Source organism: Coregonus clupeaformis, chromosome 2, assembly GCF_020615455.1.
Source record: "Coregonus clupeaformis isolate EN_2021a chromosome 2, ASM2061545v1, whole genome shotgun sequence".
Lineage (NCBI taxonomy): Eukaryota > Metazoa > Chordata > Actinopteri > Salmoniformes > Salmonidae > Coregonus > Coregonus clupeaformis.
Genome location: NC_059193.1, coordinates 17,678,334 through 17,696,431, shown reverse-complemented (window position 1 = coordinate 17,696,431; position 18,098 = coordinate 17,678,334). Strand labels below are relative to the sequence as shown.

Here is an 18,098-nt window from a genome sequence, read left to right as displayed (position 1 = left end):
CTTTTCATCGACTACAGCTCAGCCTTCAACACCATAGTGCCCTCCAAGCTCATCACTAAGCTCAGGGCCCTGGGTCTGAACCCCTCCCTGTGCAACTGGGTCCTAGACTTCCTGATGGGCCGCCCCCAGGTGGTGAAGGTAGGCAACAACACCTTCGCTACGCTGATCCTCAACACGGGGGCCCCTCAGGGGTGTGTGCTCAGCCCCCTCCTGTACTCCCTGTTCACCCATGACTGTGTGGCCACGCACGTCTCCAACTCAATCATCAAGTTTGCTGACGAAGTGGTAGGCCTGATTACCAACAATGACGACACAGCCTACAGGAAGGAGGTGACAGACCTGGTGGAGTGGTACCAGGAAAATAACCTCTCCTTCAACGTCAACAAAACAAAGGAGCTGATCGTGGACTTCAGGAGACAGCAGAGAGAGCACGCCCCCATCTCCCATCCACATCGACAGCGCGGCAGTGGAGAGGGTCAAATGCTTCAAGTTCCTCGGCGTACACATCACTGAGGACCTGAAATGGTCCCTTCACACCGACATCGTGGTGAAGAAGGTGCAACAGCACCTCTTCAACCTCAGGAGGTTGTAGAAATTAGGCTTGGCCCCTAAGACCCTTACAAACTTCTACAGATGCACCATCGAGAGCATTCTATCGGGCTGTATCACCGCCTGGTACGGCAACTGCACCGCCCGCAACTGCAGGGCTCTCCAGAGGGTGGTGTGGTCAACACAACGCATCATTGGGGGCCCAATGCCTGCCCTCCTGGATATCAACACACCAGGTGTCACAGGAAGGCCAAGAAGATCATCAAGGACCTCAGTTACTCGGAACGCACAACTCATTGGTCCTTGTCACGGATGGGCTATTGCAGCAGAAGACCACACTGGGTTCCACTCCTATCAGCTAAAAACAAGAAGAAGTGGCTCCAGTGGGTCTTAATTTCTTGTTATTTTTTAACTTCTGGATTATGTGTGTATTGTTATTGTATTGCTAGATATTTCTGCATTGTTGGATCTCGAAACATAAGCATTTCGCTGCACCTGCAAAACTGTACACGACCAATAAACGTTGATTTCATTTGCACGTCTTCACCCTCTTCCGTGTAAACAGAGGAGTCTACTGCCTCAGACAGACCACACCCTCCTCGCCCTCTCACATACGGAAGAGTGAACGTTTCCCCTGCAGCCGCCAGCTACTTTCTGAGCGCAACCCCCTATCCTTTCAGTATGCGGACGGCTCGGAATGGCTACTGACGCCAGCGCGCTTGAGGAGCTACACAGCGAGCTCACCTGTCCAGTGTGCCTCGAGCTCTTCCGTGAGCCAGTGATTCTCGAGTGCGGACACCACTTCTGCCGCGTGTGCATTACGCAGTGCTGGGAGGCCAAGTCCGATGAGCACCCGACCTGCCCGAAGTGCCGGAAGACATGCCCTCGGAAGCTGCGCCCCAACTCGCTTCTGTGTAACGTCGTGGACAGCGTGAAGAGAGCTCGAGCCATGGATGGAAAACCCGGGGATCCGGAGAGCGCACAGGAGGATACTGAAGAACGGCAACGTGGGGCCATTATGCCCAGCTCCGGGTTCAGTTTCACCGGTTCTTCTTCGCGCCTCGAGTCGGACCTGTGCGAGGAGCACGAGGAGAAGTTGAAGCTATACTGTGAGGATGATCAGCTCGCGATCTGCCTGGTGTGCGGAATGTCCCGAGACCACAAGACGCACAATGTCATCCCCATCAACGAGGCGTTCGAGAACTACAAGGTAACACTTTTAGAACACTATTTTGTATTTATGTATAAACCTATGTAGGTGTTTAGAATACATATAGCCGGGTTAGTACATCATTGTCACAGGGACCTGACGCATTGGAATGCATAAGGTATTGCATAACCTGTCCATAAATCTCAAACTGAACAAAGTTCAAAAATTACTATTCAATCAGATATTTTAAGTCTTGTAATATAAATGTGGACCCAAGACAATTTAGTCTTTCACATGCTAGAGCGCGAGACATGAGCAGACACTTAAGTCATTGTGGGTGTAGCCTATACTTGGAGTTCGAGAGGAATTTGGCATGCTGGTGTCAGGGCTTAGTTCCCAGACATATTTAACCTTTTATATTTGCCTTGAATGTTTGATGACATACATCAGACACCACACTGTTTTCACAAATCTTACCCTTCTACATTGTAACTTTTTGGGGGTTAATTTGGGTAACTTGTTGAAATGAAGCCAGTTAGTTGGAAAGGCCCGCTGATCATATGAGTCATATTAAGCTTGTTGTCAGACTACAAAGGATCCAAAACAGAAAATCTAATATTGACAAGAGAGTTGGGCCTAATTCAATTAATCTCTGTATAACGAAAAAAACGCTCTGTTTATCAGTTCAACTCTCGTAACTTCAAGCTGTGTGTGACTTATTTTTCCTCTTCCTCTTCTGCAGGACAAACTGTCCATAGCCCTGGAGAGAGTAATGATCCAGACTGAACAGGCTTCTTTCTATCAGGTCCAGACCAACAACAAGATCATGCTCATCAAGGTATATTGACTGTGCGTGTGTGTTCGTGCTGTCAGCGAGAGGCTTCTCATTTACAGTGCCCATCATCCTTGAAACATTTCAAGTGGCCAGTCGACATTCTGCTGCGTTGTCTCACCCAGGCACATTCAAATGAGTTAAATTATACAGGGTTTGTCAATGTGATTATGTTGTTACAGGTGTAACGTCAGTATTGGACTGTTGGGAATGTCTAATGCACAATGACACTGAGATTATGACTAATTATGAATAGTGTTTTTACCCATTCTTTCTCTCAGACACAGTGCAGACACACACACACACACACACACACACACACACACCCTAATGTAAACGTACACAGCATGACATAAAATACAGGCCTTAGTACTGATAAGATCAGTGATAAAAATGTAGGATGGTCCCAGGTCTCTCCCTCTCTGTTCTAACACAGGCTTCACCTCACAAGGCTTTGTGAAGTAAATAAGAAATGTACAGGCTCTACAGTGTTCGTGTGTGTGAGGTAGATACCGAATGTGTCCGATGTCAGCGGGGCGGTGGAGTCCTGCGTTTAAGATAACCACAGCACAGACATCGGGACCCCATTAAGGAGGCATGCCCTGTGTGTCTGTTTGTCTGTCACATGTTGAAACACTCTCTCCTCCAATCACTTGTTCTATCACTTCCCTCTGTCTCTCTGTGGGGCACAGGAAGTGGGTACGAGCAAGGATGTGTGTCAGCGATCTAGCAATCACGTAACAGATGTGGCAAATGTTTATGTGTGTGTTACTGTGTGTATGTTCATGTTGCTGTGTGTGTGTGTGTATGCAGCGGAGGTGGTTAGGTGTTCATGTGACGAGTGACTGTTTCTGAGAACTGAGAGGACTTTGTTTCTATTGACTCGTTTTAGTAAACTGACTGAGATTTGAATCATGAGATTTGAATCATGAGATTTGAATCACTATGTGTTGATCTCCTGCCTCCATTATCATTTAATGCGCTGTTGCCGTGTATCTGTCTCATTGTGTTTCGTGATGTCTTTGTTTTGTATTGTTCTAAATCACTGTTGTCTCTGCCTCTTGATAGCCCGTCATTGTAAGTAAGAATGTATTCTTAAGTGACTTACTTGTATCATTTTAAAGGTTAAATAAAATAAAACAAACTTGACTAAAGCTCAGAGGGCTAACACAGTCTCTAAGATGTATTCCAACCCAGTCGGTAAAATTTCAATTTTTCTCTGTCCTACATCAGGAGCGTGCTGGGGACATGGAGGAGAAGGTGAGTGCAGAGTTTGGATGTCTGAGGGAGTTCCTTCTCCAGGAAGAAGAAAGAGTGAAGGAGAGACTGCAGAGGGAGAAGGAAGAGAGGCTCAACCAATTGGAGGAGGTCCTCAAACACACCACAGAGCAAATCAGCCACTTAGAGCAAACTGCCGACCAGCTCCGCATCAAACTCCGAGAGGATCAGAACCCGGCACAACTCAGGGTGAGACGAGAGAGGGGGGGGGGAGAAAGGGACTGTAATGGAGAGAAGAAACAAGGGAGAAAATCTAGATTGTAGAGGAGGAAGGGAGAGGGGTTAAGGGTGGTGGTGGGGGGGGATAAAGAAATAGAGGGACAGTGAAAACGGAAAGAGAAAGGGGTGAATTAAAACAAGAATAAAGTAAAGGGTTTTTGAGGAGGAGAAGAAGTGTGTGCATGTCTCAGCAGGGCCTTATCACTCTGTTATTCTTTCTTTCAGGGAATCAAGGATTTTATTGGAGGGTAAGTAAAACAATCCATGCTTCTTATCTGATGCTACGGTTCATAGAGCTCTGCAATATCCACATGACTCCATATGAAAAAAAAAAAAAACAGTAACCCAATGTTCCTCACAGTGTTTCGTTATTATTTACAGTGCATTCGGAAAGTATTCAGACCCCTTGAGTTTTTCCACATTTTGTTAAGTTACAGCCTTTTTCTGAAATTGATTAAATTGTTTTTTTTCCCTCATCAATCTACACACAATACCCCATAATGATAAAGTAAAAACAGGTTTTTAGACATTTTTGCTAAGTTATTAAAAATAAAAAACGGAAATATCACACTTACATAAGTATTCAGACCCTTTACTCTGTACTTTCTTGAAGCACCTTTGGCAGCGATTACAGCCTTGAGTCTTCTTGGGTATGACGCTACAAGCTTGGGACACCTGTATTTGGGGAGTTTCTCCAAATCATGTCCAATCAATTGAATTTACCACAGGTGGACTCCAATCAAGTTGTAGAAACATCTGAAGGATGATCAATGGAAACAGGATGCACCTGAGCTCAATTTCGAGTCTCATAGCAAAGGGTCTGAATACTTATGTAAATAAGATATTTCTGTTTTTTATTCGCAACATTTTCTAAACCTGTTTTTGCTTTGTCACTATGGGGTATTGTGTGTAGATTGATGAGGAACATTTTTAATTCAATCCATTTTAGAATAAGACTGTAACGTAATAAAATGTGGAAAAAGTCAAGGGGTCTGTATACTGTCTGTATGCACTGTATTCATACTATAAGGCAGTGGTCGCCAACAGGTCGATCGCTGGTCGATCTTCAAGGCATTCCTAGTCGATCACCAGACATTTCTGTAGAAAAGCCAATGATAAAGGCTTGCGCTCCTTTTTTAATTATTGGTTTTGTGCTGTTGGCGGTAGGTACACTTGATTCAGAAGCCCTGCGCACCTGGTAGGCAAAGTGTTTACATTTTGAACCATTTCATTTGTCTGAAAAGACTAACTCCGCCCACCTGGCGGACTGGGAGATCTGTGGCTAAATCGAGTGCGCCTACTGCGTTGGCCAATCGGATAGCTCAAATCACTGTGCCTACAGAACTTCCCCGGCCACAGCAAAGTTTGATACTAGCCTACATAAGATTGAATAACTTTTAAAACCAAGACCACAGAGAGACTATCAAATAATACAGCAAAGAGTTGCTGTTTTTATGAGTGAGTTTATGTCTAAGTTTTTATTTAGCACTGTCAACGCTGTTTTATTCAACACTATTACAAAACATAAAACACAGTTTTCCATACTTGCGCTGCAGCTGCAATGAATGAGTAACCAAGTGTAGGCCTATCGATAGCCCTGCATTTTTATTATTATTAGCAGCTCGTCGTGTCTACTTTAATATTGAGGAACATTTCACATTCTCTGGTCATAGGAGCAACATTCATTTGTGCATGATTGAGGCAGATGCGGTGCGACTCGAGTTTCCCCATCAGGTGGATGACTGTGTCCCCTCTCTGATCAGTCTCACCGGCGGAAAGGAAGAGGAGAGCAGGGAGCGTGAGAGGCAGACCATCTGCTGCGCTCTCCCTCCGCTGAGACTAATGCCGTGTTCAAAACAACTTGGAACTCAAAAATCTCAGACTTCAGTGCGTTCAAGACAAATTGGAACTCGGAAAAAAACTAGATCCGAATGGGAGAAATCGTTTTGAATGGTCATCCAACTCGCAATTCCAAGTCGGAAACTCTGGCATCTTTCTAGAGCTCCGACATTCCGACCTGAAGATCATGATTTGACCTCGTTTTTTTTTCTGAGTTCCCAGTTGTCTTGAAAGCACCATGACCATCAGATGTAGGTACCATCAGTCCAGTAAAATAAAACATCTAATTATTTAAATTAATGGTCCACAGTGCCTCACAAGTGCTACACCAACTGATCTATTTTGTTATCAAAGCTTGAGTTTTGAAATATAATATGGTCTGAGAATAACAATATTGGCAGGCCAGGTATATAGCCAATATGCTGTGATAATGTTTTAGTCCTAGTGCCCAAACATCATTCCTACAGAACTGTGCTTATCTGTTTTTATTAGGTTAATGTTACATTGTTTAAGTCATGTTTAAAAACAAATCTGAGCGGTAGAGCTCGGCTTGCTTTTTGACTGCGAAAGGGATCTTGACTCAGAAAAGGTTGGTGACCACTGCTATAAGTGTACTTTCCAATTAGGGAAAGACTCAGAAACCGGCCTTTCTAGGTAAATGGTGTAAACAAACGTTCTCTCTCTCTCGCTCCTTCGCTCTCAGAGCGGAGATTATGTTTGAAAGACCCCAGGAGGTGTGTGTGGATCTGCCGGAGGGGGACTTCCTGGGACCACTGCAGTACCGCACCTGGAGGAGGATGAACGCTGTGCTTCAGCCAGGTAAAACCACAGCAATATAGAGTTAGACCACACCTGACCAAATATAGACAATACCTGACCACATATACAGTGCATTCGGAAAGTATTCAGACCCCTTGACTTTTTCCACATTTTGTTATGTTACAGCCTTATTCTAAATTTGATTAAATTGGTTTTCTCCTCATCAATCTACACACAATAACCCATAATGACGAAGCAAAAACAGGTTTTAAGATATTCTTGCAAATTTATAAAATATTAAAAAACGGAAATATCACATTTACATAAGTATTCAGACCCTTCACTCAGTACTTTGTTGAAGCACCTTTGGCAACGATTACAGCCTCGAGTCTTCTTGGGATATGACGCTACAAACTTGGCACACCTGTATTTTGGGAGTTTCTCCAATTCTTCTCTGCAGATCCTGAGTGCTCTGGAGCAGGTTTTCATCAAGGATCTCTCTGTACTTTGCTCCGTTCATCTTTCCCTCGATCCTGACTAGTCTCCCAGTCCCTGCCGCTGAAAAACATCCCTGCATGCTGCCACCACCATGCTTCACCGTAGGGATGGTGCCAGGTTTCCTCCTGATGTGACGCTTGGCATTCAGGCCAAAGAGTTCAATCTTGGTTCCATCAGACCAGAGAATCTTGTTTCTCATGGTCTCAGAGTCATTTAGGTGCCTTTTGGCAAACTCCAAGTGGGCTGTCATGTGCCTTTTACTGAGGAGTGGCTTCCGTCTAGCCACTCTACCATAAAGGCCTGATTGGTGGAGTGCTGCAGAGATGGTTGTCCTTCTGGAAGGTTCTCCCATCTCCACATATGAACTCTGGAGCTCTGTCAGAGTGACCATTGGGTTCTTGGTTACCTCCCTGACCGAGGCCCTTCTCCCCCGATTGCTCAGTTTGGCCAGGCGGCCAGCTCTAGGAAGAGTCTTGGTGGTTCCAAACTTCTTCCATTTAAGAATGATGGAGGCCACTGTGTTCTTGGGGACCTTCAATGCTGCAGAAATGTTTTGGTACCCTTCCCCAGATCTGTGCCTCGACACAATCCTGTCTCGGAGCTCTACGGACAATTCCTTCAACCTCATGGCTTGGTTTTTGCTGTCAACTGTGGGACCTTTTATGCACTGTCAACTGTGGGACCTTTTATAGACAGTTGTGTGCCTTTCCAAATCATGTCCAATCAATTGAATTTACCACAGGTGGACTCCAATCAAGTTGTAGACGCATCTCAAGAATGGTCAATGGAAACAGGATGCACCTGCGCTCAATTTCCAGTCTCATAGCAAAGGGTCTGAATACTTATATAAATAAGGTATTTCAGTTTTGTATTTGTAATACATTTGCAAACATTTCTAAAAACCTGTTTTTGCTTTGTCATTATGGGGTATTGTGTGTAGATTGATGAGGACATTTTTTATTTAATCCATTTTAGAATAAGGCTGTAACGTAACAAAATGTGGAAAAAGTCAAGAGGTCTGAATACTTTCTGAATGCACTGTAGACCACACCTGACTCCATTAGACCACAGCTCTCACATATCTGACCACATTCCACCACAGGATCCACCTGATTGCATTCTATCAAACCTGATTGCACCTGACAGTATCCTACCACACCAATGTGTTGACCGCATACAGCCTGTCCTTTCTTTCGTATTTCAATGCCTCTGTCTCTCCCTAGGTGTGACAGTGGTGACTCTAAACCCAGACACGGCCTACCCCAGGCTGTGGGTGTCCCCGTGCTGCACCCAGGTCAGTGTCGGGGACATCCAGCCCAACCTGCCCAACAACCCTGAGCGCTTCACCCGCTACAACATCGTCCTGGGAAGCCAGGCCCTCACCTCAGGGCAACACTACTGGGTGGTTGAGGTGGGCACTAAGACGGCCTGGGGGCTGGGGGTGGCAGCCGCCTCGGTCAACAGGAAGGAGGAGATCTGCCTGTGTCCCGACGACGGCTTTTGGACCCTGGTGTTAAGAGAGGGGCGGGAAGGGAGTGAGTACGAGGCCTGCACCAACCACGAAGAGAGCCTGTTGCACCCCCCTCGCCCCCCCAGGAGGGTAGGGGTGTATCTGGACTACAGGAGGGGTGTGGTGGCATTTTACGATGCAGGGGATATGAGTCACCTGTTCACGTTCTCCGACGCCATGTTCAAAGAGCCGGTGTTCCCCTACTTCAACCCCTGGCCAATCATCAAAGGGAGAAACCGTGAGCCTCTAATTATTGTTAGCCCTGACCCGGAGATATGAAAGAACTGTTAAGATCTGTCAGAGAACACTGAGAACCAAAGACAAGAAAGTAGAACAAGATAGAGAACCTGTGAGAGAAACAGCAATGTCCTATTCACTAATGTACTAACACTTGACTATTGTTCACAGTTTTGTCATTTATGAACATTTCCTGTAAATATGTTGCCATGGAGAATATATGAGTGTTTTGTGTTTAAAGAGAGCACATGCCAGAGGACTCTGAAGTAAGCCACATGGATAAACTCATTGAGAAGCACCTTAAACATGACATTCTTATCCTTACAAATGAGCATGGCCAAAGAATGAAATGACAATTTCATACTATATTTATATAAAGTATATATAGTATGCTGACACTGTTTTACAGTGTATTTTACATTTTAATAACAGAGTATATACCTCGTCAAATCAGATCATGCCTCCATTCTGCTCCTCCCCACCTATAGGCAGAAACTTAAGCAGGAAGCACCCGTGGTAAGGACTGTTCAACGTTGGTCTGACCAATCAGAATCTATGCTTCAAGATTGTTTTGATCACGCAGAATGGGAAATGTTCCGGGTCGCCTCTGAGAATAGTATCAACGTATACACTGACTCGGCTAAATGACTAAAATGTAAATGTAAATGTGACTGGGTTCATCAGGAAGTGCATAGAGGATGTTGTTCCCACTGTTAAGATTAGAACTTATCCAAACCAAAAACTGAAAGCATGAACCACCGCATTTAACCACGGCAAGGTGACTGGGAACATGGACATGTATAAACAGACCAGCTATGGTTGCAATTCAACAGCTCAAATACGAAATGATAATCACAAATTATAAAGGGAACGCCAGCCACGTCGTGGACACCAACACCTCGCTCTCGGACAAGCTAAACACCTTCGCCCGCTTCGAGGAAAACAACATTGTGCTGACAACGCAGGCCCTTGCCGCTCACGAGGACTGTGTGCTCTCGTTCTCCGTGGCCGATGTGAGTAAGACATTTAAGCGTGTTAACCTAGCAAGGTTGCCGGCATCCCAAGCCGTGTCCTCAGAGCATGTGCAGATTAGCTGGCTGGACTGTTTACAGACATATTCAATCTCTCAATCTCTCCATATCCCAGTCTGTTGTCCTGTACCCAAGAAAGCGAAGGTAACTAAACAAATTAAATGACTGGAATAGAGAAATACCTATGTAAGAATGTTGTTCGACTAAATCTCAGCCTTCAACACCCTAGTGCCCTCCAAGAAGCTCATCACTAAGCTCAGGTTCCTGGGTCTGAACCCCCCCCCCTAGACTTCCTGACAGGCCAACCCCCAGGTGATGAAGGTAGACAACCACACCTCCGTCACTCTGATCCTCAACACGGGGACCCCACAGGGGTGCGTGCTCAGTCCCCTCCAGTTCACCCATGACTGCGTGGCCACGCACGTCTCCAATTCAATCATCAAGTTAGCAGACCACAACTCAATAGTAGGCCAGATTACCAACAATGACAAGACAGCGTACAGCAGGTTTTTCCAACTGGCGGACTGTGGGCCAAATTAAAAAAATATATTTTTGGACATAAGACTGTAAAAACACCTGCAAATCCGCTCCAAGTGATTTTAATTTTGGAAATCTGTTCCAAAGTATTCCCACTCATAATAGAGAGATATATGTGACCGTATACAAACGTAAGCAAGGTTTGAAATTATTATGTTTTTGTCAAATATTCTACCTGTTTGGGCTTCTTACTGTCAATTTTCAGTCTACAAATTATTTGCAACTACTAAACAGTCACCATTAGCCTTAGTCACTGTTCTAACCAGCTACCACCCGGTACTCTACCCTGTACCTTAGATACTGCTGCCCTATGCACAGTCATTGAACACTGGTCACTTTAATAATGTTTTCATACTGTTTTACCCACTTTATATGTATATACTGTATTCTAGTCATGGCTCATCCTATATAACTACTGCTGTACACACCTTTTCTATTCATATACTGTCTACACACACCATTATATACAGTATATACAGTGCATTCGGAAAGTATTCAGACCCCTTGACTTTTTCCAAATTTTGTTACGTTACAGCCTTATTCTAAAATTGATTAAATTGTTTTTTCCCCTCATCAATCTACACACAATACTCCATAATGACAAAGCAAAAACTGAAATATCACATTTACATAAGTATTCAGACCCTTTACTCAGTACTTTGTTGAAGGACCTTTGGCAGCGATTACAGCATCAAGTCTTCTTGGGTATGACACTACAGGCTTGGCACACCTGTATTTGGGGAGTTTATCCCATTCTACTCTGCAGATCCTCTCAAGCTCTGTCAGGTTGGATAGGGAGCGTCGCTGATCAGCTATTTTCAGGTCTCTCCAGAGATGTTCGATCGGGTTCAAGTCCGGGCTCTGGCTGGGCCACTCAAGTACATTCAGAGACTTTTCCCGAAGCCACTCCTGCGTTGTCTTGGCTGTGCGCTTAGGGTCATTGTCCTGTTGTAAGGTGAACCTTCGCCCCCAGTCTGACGTCCTGAGCGCTCTGGAGCAGGTTTTCATCAAGGATGTCTCCGTACTTTGCTCCGTTCATCTTTCTCTCGATCTTGACTATTCTCCTAGTCCCTGCCGCTGAAAAACATCCCCACAGCATGATGCTGCCACCACCATGCTTCACCGTAGTGATGGTGCGAGCTTTCCTCCAGACGTGACGCTTGGCATTCAGGTCCAAGAGTTCAATCTTGGTTTCATCAGACCAGAGAATCTTGTTTCTCATGGTCAGAGTCCTTTAGATGCCTTTTGGCAAACTCCAAGCAGGCTGTCATGTGCCTTTTACTGAGGAGTGGCTTCCGTCTGGCCACTCTACCATAAAGGCCTGATTGGTGGAGTGCTGCAGAGATGGTTGTCCTTCTGAAAGGTTCTCCCATCTCTACAGAGGAACTCTGGAGTTCTGTCGGAGTGACCATTGGGTTCTTGGTCACCTCCCTGACAAAGGCCCTTTGCCACCGATTGCTCAGTTTGGCCAGGCGGCCAGCTCTAGGAAGAGTCTTGGTGGTTCCAAACTTCTTCCATTTAAGAATGATGGAGGCCACTTTGTTCTTGGGGACCTTCAATGCTGCAGAAATGTTTTGGTACCCTTCCCCAGATCTGAGCCTCGACACAATCCTGTCTCAGAGCTTTACGGACAATTCCTTTGACATCATGGCTTGGTTTTTGCTCTGACATGCACTGTCAACTGTGGGACCTTTTTACATAGATGTGTGTGCCTTTCCAAATCAAGGATGATCAATGGAAACAGGATGCACCTGAGCTCAAGGTAGTGTACAGGTAGTAATGTACAGTGGGGACTGAGGATACAGTGGTCTGGTGGAAACATTGACAGACTGTATCAAATCAAATGTTATTGGTCGCATACACAGTTTTGCAGTTGTTATCGCAGGTGCAGCGAAATGCTTATGTTTCTAGCCCCAACAATGCAGCAATATCTATAGTCTTAGAAAAAAAAAAGGTGCTATCTATAACCTGAAATGGTTAATCGGCTGTCCCCATAGTAGAACCCTTTGAAGAATCCCTTTTAGTTCCAGGGAGAACCTTTTTGGTTTCAGGTAGAACCCTTTTGGGTTCTATGAAGAACCCTTTCCACAGAGGGTTCTACATGGAACCAAAAAGGGTTCTACCTGAAACCAAAAAGGGTTCTACCTGGAACCAAAATGGCTTCTCCTATGGGGATAGTTGAAGAACCCTTTTGGAACTTTTTTCTACGAGTGTAGCAGTACAATAACAATACACACACACAATCCCCCAAAAAGACAAACAAGAAGTTAAGACATATCAGAATGAGCAAAATCAGAATGAGCATTAGAAAAGGTGTGTACAGCAGTAGTTATATAGGATGAGCCATGACTAGAATAAGGTATATACACTGAATAAAAATATAAACGCAACCTGTAAAGTGCTGGTCTCATGTTTCTTGAGTTGAAATAAAAGATCCCATAAATTGTCCATATGTACAAAAAGCTTATTTCTCTCAAATGTTGTGCACAAATTTGTTTACATCCCTGTTGTTGAGCAGGGGGGGTGCAGAGGAGTATTTCTGTCTGTAATAAAGCCCTTTTGTGGGGAAAAACTCATTCTGATTGGTTGGGTCTGGCACCCCAGTGGGTGGACCTATGCCCTCGCAGACCCACCCATGGCTGCTCCCCTGCCCAGTCATGTGAAGTCCATAGATTAGGGCCTAATGAATTTATTTTGACTGATTTCCTTATATGAACTGTAACAACATCTTTGAAATTGTTGCATGTTGCGTTTATATTTTTGTTCAGTGGGTTAAACCGTATGTAAACATTATTAAAGTGGCCAGTACTCAATGACTCTATGTACATAGGGCAGCAGTCTCTAAGGTGCAGGGTAGAGTACCGGGTGGTAGCAGGCTAGTAACAGTGACTAAGGTTCAGGGCAGGGCCCTGGGCGGAGGCTGCCTAGTGATGACTGACAAAGTTGGCTAGGAGCTAGAAACAGGGCGACTGTCTGTCGGCACCATCTTGTGTCATCTATAATAAAAATGTGTTGTGCTACCTCCACAATGTAGTCGTTCTACAGATAGATCACACAAATTGTTGTTTGGGAACATGCAGATAATGAACTGTCTGGCTGCCTGTTGGAGCTTGACTCTGGTGTATTGAGACTGTTGTTCTCTTTCAGTCCACTGGAGGGTGATCAAACAATATCCACCCTATAATTCATTCTCACACTGGTGACCACAAAAGAGAATGAGCTTTAGAAGATGAAGTGCTGCACTTAAGAAATCATTGATTAAAATCCATAATCCGTGATCAATTATTTTTGGTAGAACTAACAGCTCAGAAAGGGTTTCAGATTAGAGCAGAGGGTCAAGGTGGTGCTGAGCTACTGAGAGAGCACCACATGATCATGTGTGTCTCTGTGTGTGCTGTGTGTGTGATCAGGAACAGGTGAGTGTGGTGTGTATTAGCAGGAAGTGTGTGTTGTGTGTTAGGATTATCACCCAGACATTGTTTCAGCCTTCTACCTCTGACACGTTAAACTTGATAAGCCAGGAGCTACCAGCCTATACCACAATACCATATGAAAAAATACAAAATCTGTTAAATACTTTCAATATTTGGCGCTGGACATGTATACGCTTGTGTATTACATAATTTATACATTACAAGTGTCGTATCTGATGAATGGTGGTCATTATTGCTGTCAACAAAGAGTCAGTTTTATGCTGCATCGTGTTAGAGGCTTTTATTAAAATCACGAGGTTACAGCATAAATGACAGGTGACATGACACCCGGAGAACGGCTCCCCCGATTGCCATGGCCGTTCTGACGTCTTCCTCGCCTAACCCCCCTATTTATAAACAACGAAGCTGACCTCTTCTGGCCAATCCCCAGTCTCCAAGACACTTCCGGTCTGCTGGATGTGGCGTTACACCTAAAACCTTCCCTCTGGATACTAACATAAACACATTCCATTTCTTCATGAAAACCATTTAACAAAGGCATAATCTTCAGATACTATACAAGTCTATTACAACATAACAACACAGGCTATAGACCCCTTTCTGTGTTTGCAAACATTTCCACATGAGGGCGATGTGCGCAAGTTGGTGGCAGAACAAGGGGGAGTTCTTATAGAATGGCAGCAAAAAAATACTATATTTACATGTTGCTTATGAGTGTATTCCACACTACTTTTGGATTATAATTAGATTTTAAGGCTCGTTTGAATGTCATGCTTAATATAATGTTTGTGTCATCATTGTAAATCAACTGCATGATACTTAAAAAACACTTCATCTTCAACCAGTCTCTTTGGCTAGCTTTTATTACAGCCTATATCAATTAGTGTTAGCATTCTAGCTAACAACTGCTGTATCCAAAATAGTTATTTTGCAAAGATCACAACCAAATATAATCTTAGCGACTGTTCAAGCAAGACTCAAAACATCATTGTAAGCGTATGAGAACCCCAAAAAGTTATTTTATTTAGAAGTGATAAAAACTTCAATCTAGGCTATGTTGAATGGACGCAGATGGCGATGGCTTTCTTTCTGCCTCCAAGAGTCGCGTGCATCAGTGCGTGACGTCAGTGTGTTGTGTACTGGAAAAGGGACTATTGTATCCTCAGACGGGCACACAACTATTATAAGGCCTATTCAGACTTGAGATAAGTTGACTTAACATGGACTTAAGTAAAAAAAAGTCCATGTTAAGTCTACTTATCTAAAGTCTGAATCGGGCCCATCGTGAGTTCATTGTCTATTCCTTCTTTAATTAACAAACAAATTAATGATGAAGGTTCATCTAGTTCAGCCCCTCTGTCTATCGTATCTGTAATTAGTAATTAGATATCACTCCGAGGCTAATCTATTTGCAGTAACAGGAGCCTTCCGTTTTACATGACTGTTTATCCATCTATCCATCACCTCCCTCTCTCCTTTCTTCCTTCCCTCTCTCATTCTCTCTCTGTAAAAGGAGAGATAACACGTCGTAGGCTTACAGGTAGATCTCTGGGATCAAGGAGAGGACTTTGTTTAATGATTGGAAGAGTAAACAACCTTGGATATAATTTCAGATATATTTTCCAGTGTTTAATAAACGTCATTCAGAGCCTCACACCACTAAACCTGGATCCCATAATCATCAGAGAGGCCTAAATCACCTCACCTCTGGATACTCCTAACTTGCCCCCCCCCCATCCCCTCTCCTTTAACTACCTGTCTAACTCTCATAATTTTTCTCTCGGGCCCCTGAGTTATCACTTCTTAAAATACGTCCCTCTATTTTTAACCCCCAGTGTCTCTCTGGATGTTTTTACCATAATTGATCTCCTTTCTCCCCCAGTCTGGGTTTATGCTCCCCCATCAATAATAAATGACTGCATGAGGGAGAGAGATAGGCTTAAAGTGATTAATGGAAACCTCATTAGGAACTGGAGAAATGTTTGGCAACATACGCTTACCCTTCGGCTTGCATGCTATCAACTTCTCTTACAGCCGGAAAGGGGTTAATACTGGCTAAGAAAGGTGAATTGAGGGGTCAGAGGTCAACAGTGAAGAGGCGACTCCGGGATGCTGACCTTCTAGGCAGAGTTGCAAAGAAAAAGCCATATCTCAGACAGCCCATCTTAATCTTTTCTTTTTATTGGCCAGTCTGAGATATGGCTTTTTCTTTACAACTCTGCCTAGAAGGTCAGCATCCCGGAGTCGCCTCTTCACTGTTGACATTGAGACTGATGTTTTGCGGGTACTAATTAATGAAGCTGCCAGTTGAGGACCTGTGAGGCGTCTGTTTCTCAAACTAGACACTCTAATGTATTTGTCCTCTTGCTCAGTTGTGCACCGGGGCCTCCCACTCCTCTTTCTATTCTAGTTAGAGCCAGTTTGCTCTGTTCTGTGAAGGGAGTAGTACACAGCGTTGTACGAGATCTTCAGTTTCTTGGCAATTTCTCGCATAAAATAGCCTTCATTTCTCAGAACAAGAATAGACCTACGAGTTTCAGAAGAAAGTTCTTTGTCTCTGGACATTTTGAGCCTGTAATCGAACCCACAATTGCTGATGCCCCAGATACTCAACTAGTCTCAAGAAGGCCAGTTTTATTGCTTCTTTAATCAGCACAACAGTTTTCAGCTGTGCTAACATAATTGCAAAAGGGTTTTCTAATGATCAATTAGACTTTTAAAATGATAAACTTGGATTAGCAAACACAACGTGCCATTGGAACACAGGACTGATGGTTGCTGTTAATGGGCCTCTGAATGCCTATGTAGATATTCCATTAAAAATATCAGCCGTTTCCAGCTACAATAGCCATTTACAACATTAACAATGTCTACACTGTATTTCTGATCAATTTGATGTTATTTTAATGGAGAAAAAAAATGTTTTTCTTTCAAAAACAAGGACATTTCTAAGTGACCCCAAACATTTGAGCGGTAGTGTATATACACATAGTAGATGTAGGAAGTAGAACAAACAGTATGAGGCTAGGTTGTATTTTATAGTCCTTGTTTAGTGAACTGAAACTGATTGGAGATAGGCCCAAGTGATAGAGTGAGAGAGAGTGATGCTCACCATTTATCCTTGAACTATTGTATTTGAGCACCTTCACGATCTTATGAGGACTAAGTCAGTGGAAGCTTGTGGGAGGAGCTATAGGAGGACGGGGTCATTGTAATGGTTGGAATGGTATACATGGAATGGTATCAAACACTTCAAACATATGGAAACCACATGTTTGACTCCGTTCCATTTATTAATTTCAGCCATTACAATGAGCCCGTCCTCCTATAGCTCCTCCCACCAGCCTCCACTGGACTACGTACAGTTCTGGAATTGGAATGAGAAGACGAGTTGGCGAGGAAGAGCAGAGGTAGTGTTATTTATAGAGGCTTTTAGTTTAATTAAATATCTGTGGAGCCGTCAAGCATGTCCGTATAAGGACGAGCTTATAGTTACATTGTAGAGTCTAAACATGAAACGCAGGCAAGCTGTGTGTGTGTTTTGAAACACTATACCCTCAGTAGGCAGGATGTGTGTGTGTGTGTGTGTGTGTGTGTGTTTAGTCGTGCCTATATGATGTATTTATCCATGCATGCATGTTCGTGTTTGATGGTGATGACACGTCATGTTTTTAACTCCTATGCAGCAAAACAGCCTTTGAATCTGTATGCAGCCCCTCTTCCCTCCTCCTCCTCCTCCTCCTCCTCCTCCTCCTCCCTTAGCAAATGAAAGGCTGACCTGAACACCTCACTGAGAATCCAATTTGCGTTCCAACAAAGGCCAGGAATATGACAGGGTAGAGGATTGGGGACAGATTGAGCGACAGAAAAAAGGGGGAGAGAGAATAAACGCAGAGGATTATTGTCAGGGCGAGCCACAGAGCGTCACAAAAGAGAGGGATGGAGGGAGTAGGTTAAACACATGTCAACCTGGGTAGACAACATATCACTACACAAAACAGGTCACAGGCAGGCAACATGAGAGGGAGACAGGAAAAAGGGGAAAGGAGAGAGAAAGAGAGTGTGAGAGAGAGAGAGAGAGAGAGAGAGAGAGAGAGAGAGAGAGAGAGAGAGAGAGAGAGAGAGAGAGAGAGAGAGAGAGAGAGAGAGAGAGAGAGAGAGAGAGAGAGAGAGAGAGAGAGAGAGAGAGAGAGAGCGAGAGATAGAGATAGAGATAGTGTGACAC

General features: G+C 44.1%; 1 protein-coding gene across 1 annotated transcript; it reads left to right on the top strand.

The window, feature by feature from the left end:
• The first annotated feature begins 1,188 nt into the window (after positions 1-1,188).
• Positions 1,189-9,267, top strand: LOC121535771 (zinc-binding protein A33-like). Its single transcript, XM_045205896.1, has 6 exons — positions 1,189-1,759; positions 2,442-2,537; positions 3,765-3,998; positions 4,254-4,276; positions 6,571-6,686; positions 8,348-9,267. Exons 1-6 carry the CDS (start codon positions 1,247-1,249, stop codon positions 8,911-8,913), a joined length of 1,548 nt encoding a protein of 515 aa, XP_045061831.1. The 5' UTR covers positions 1,189-1,246; the 3' UTR covers positions 8,914-9,267.
• The last annotated feature ends 8,831 nt before the right edge of the window (positions 9,268-18,098 follow it).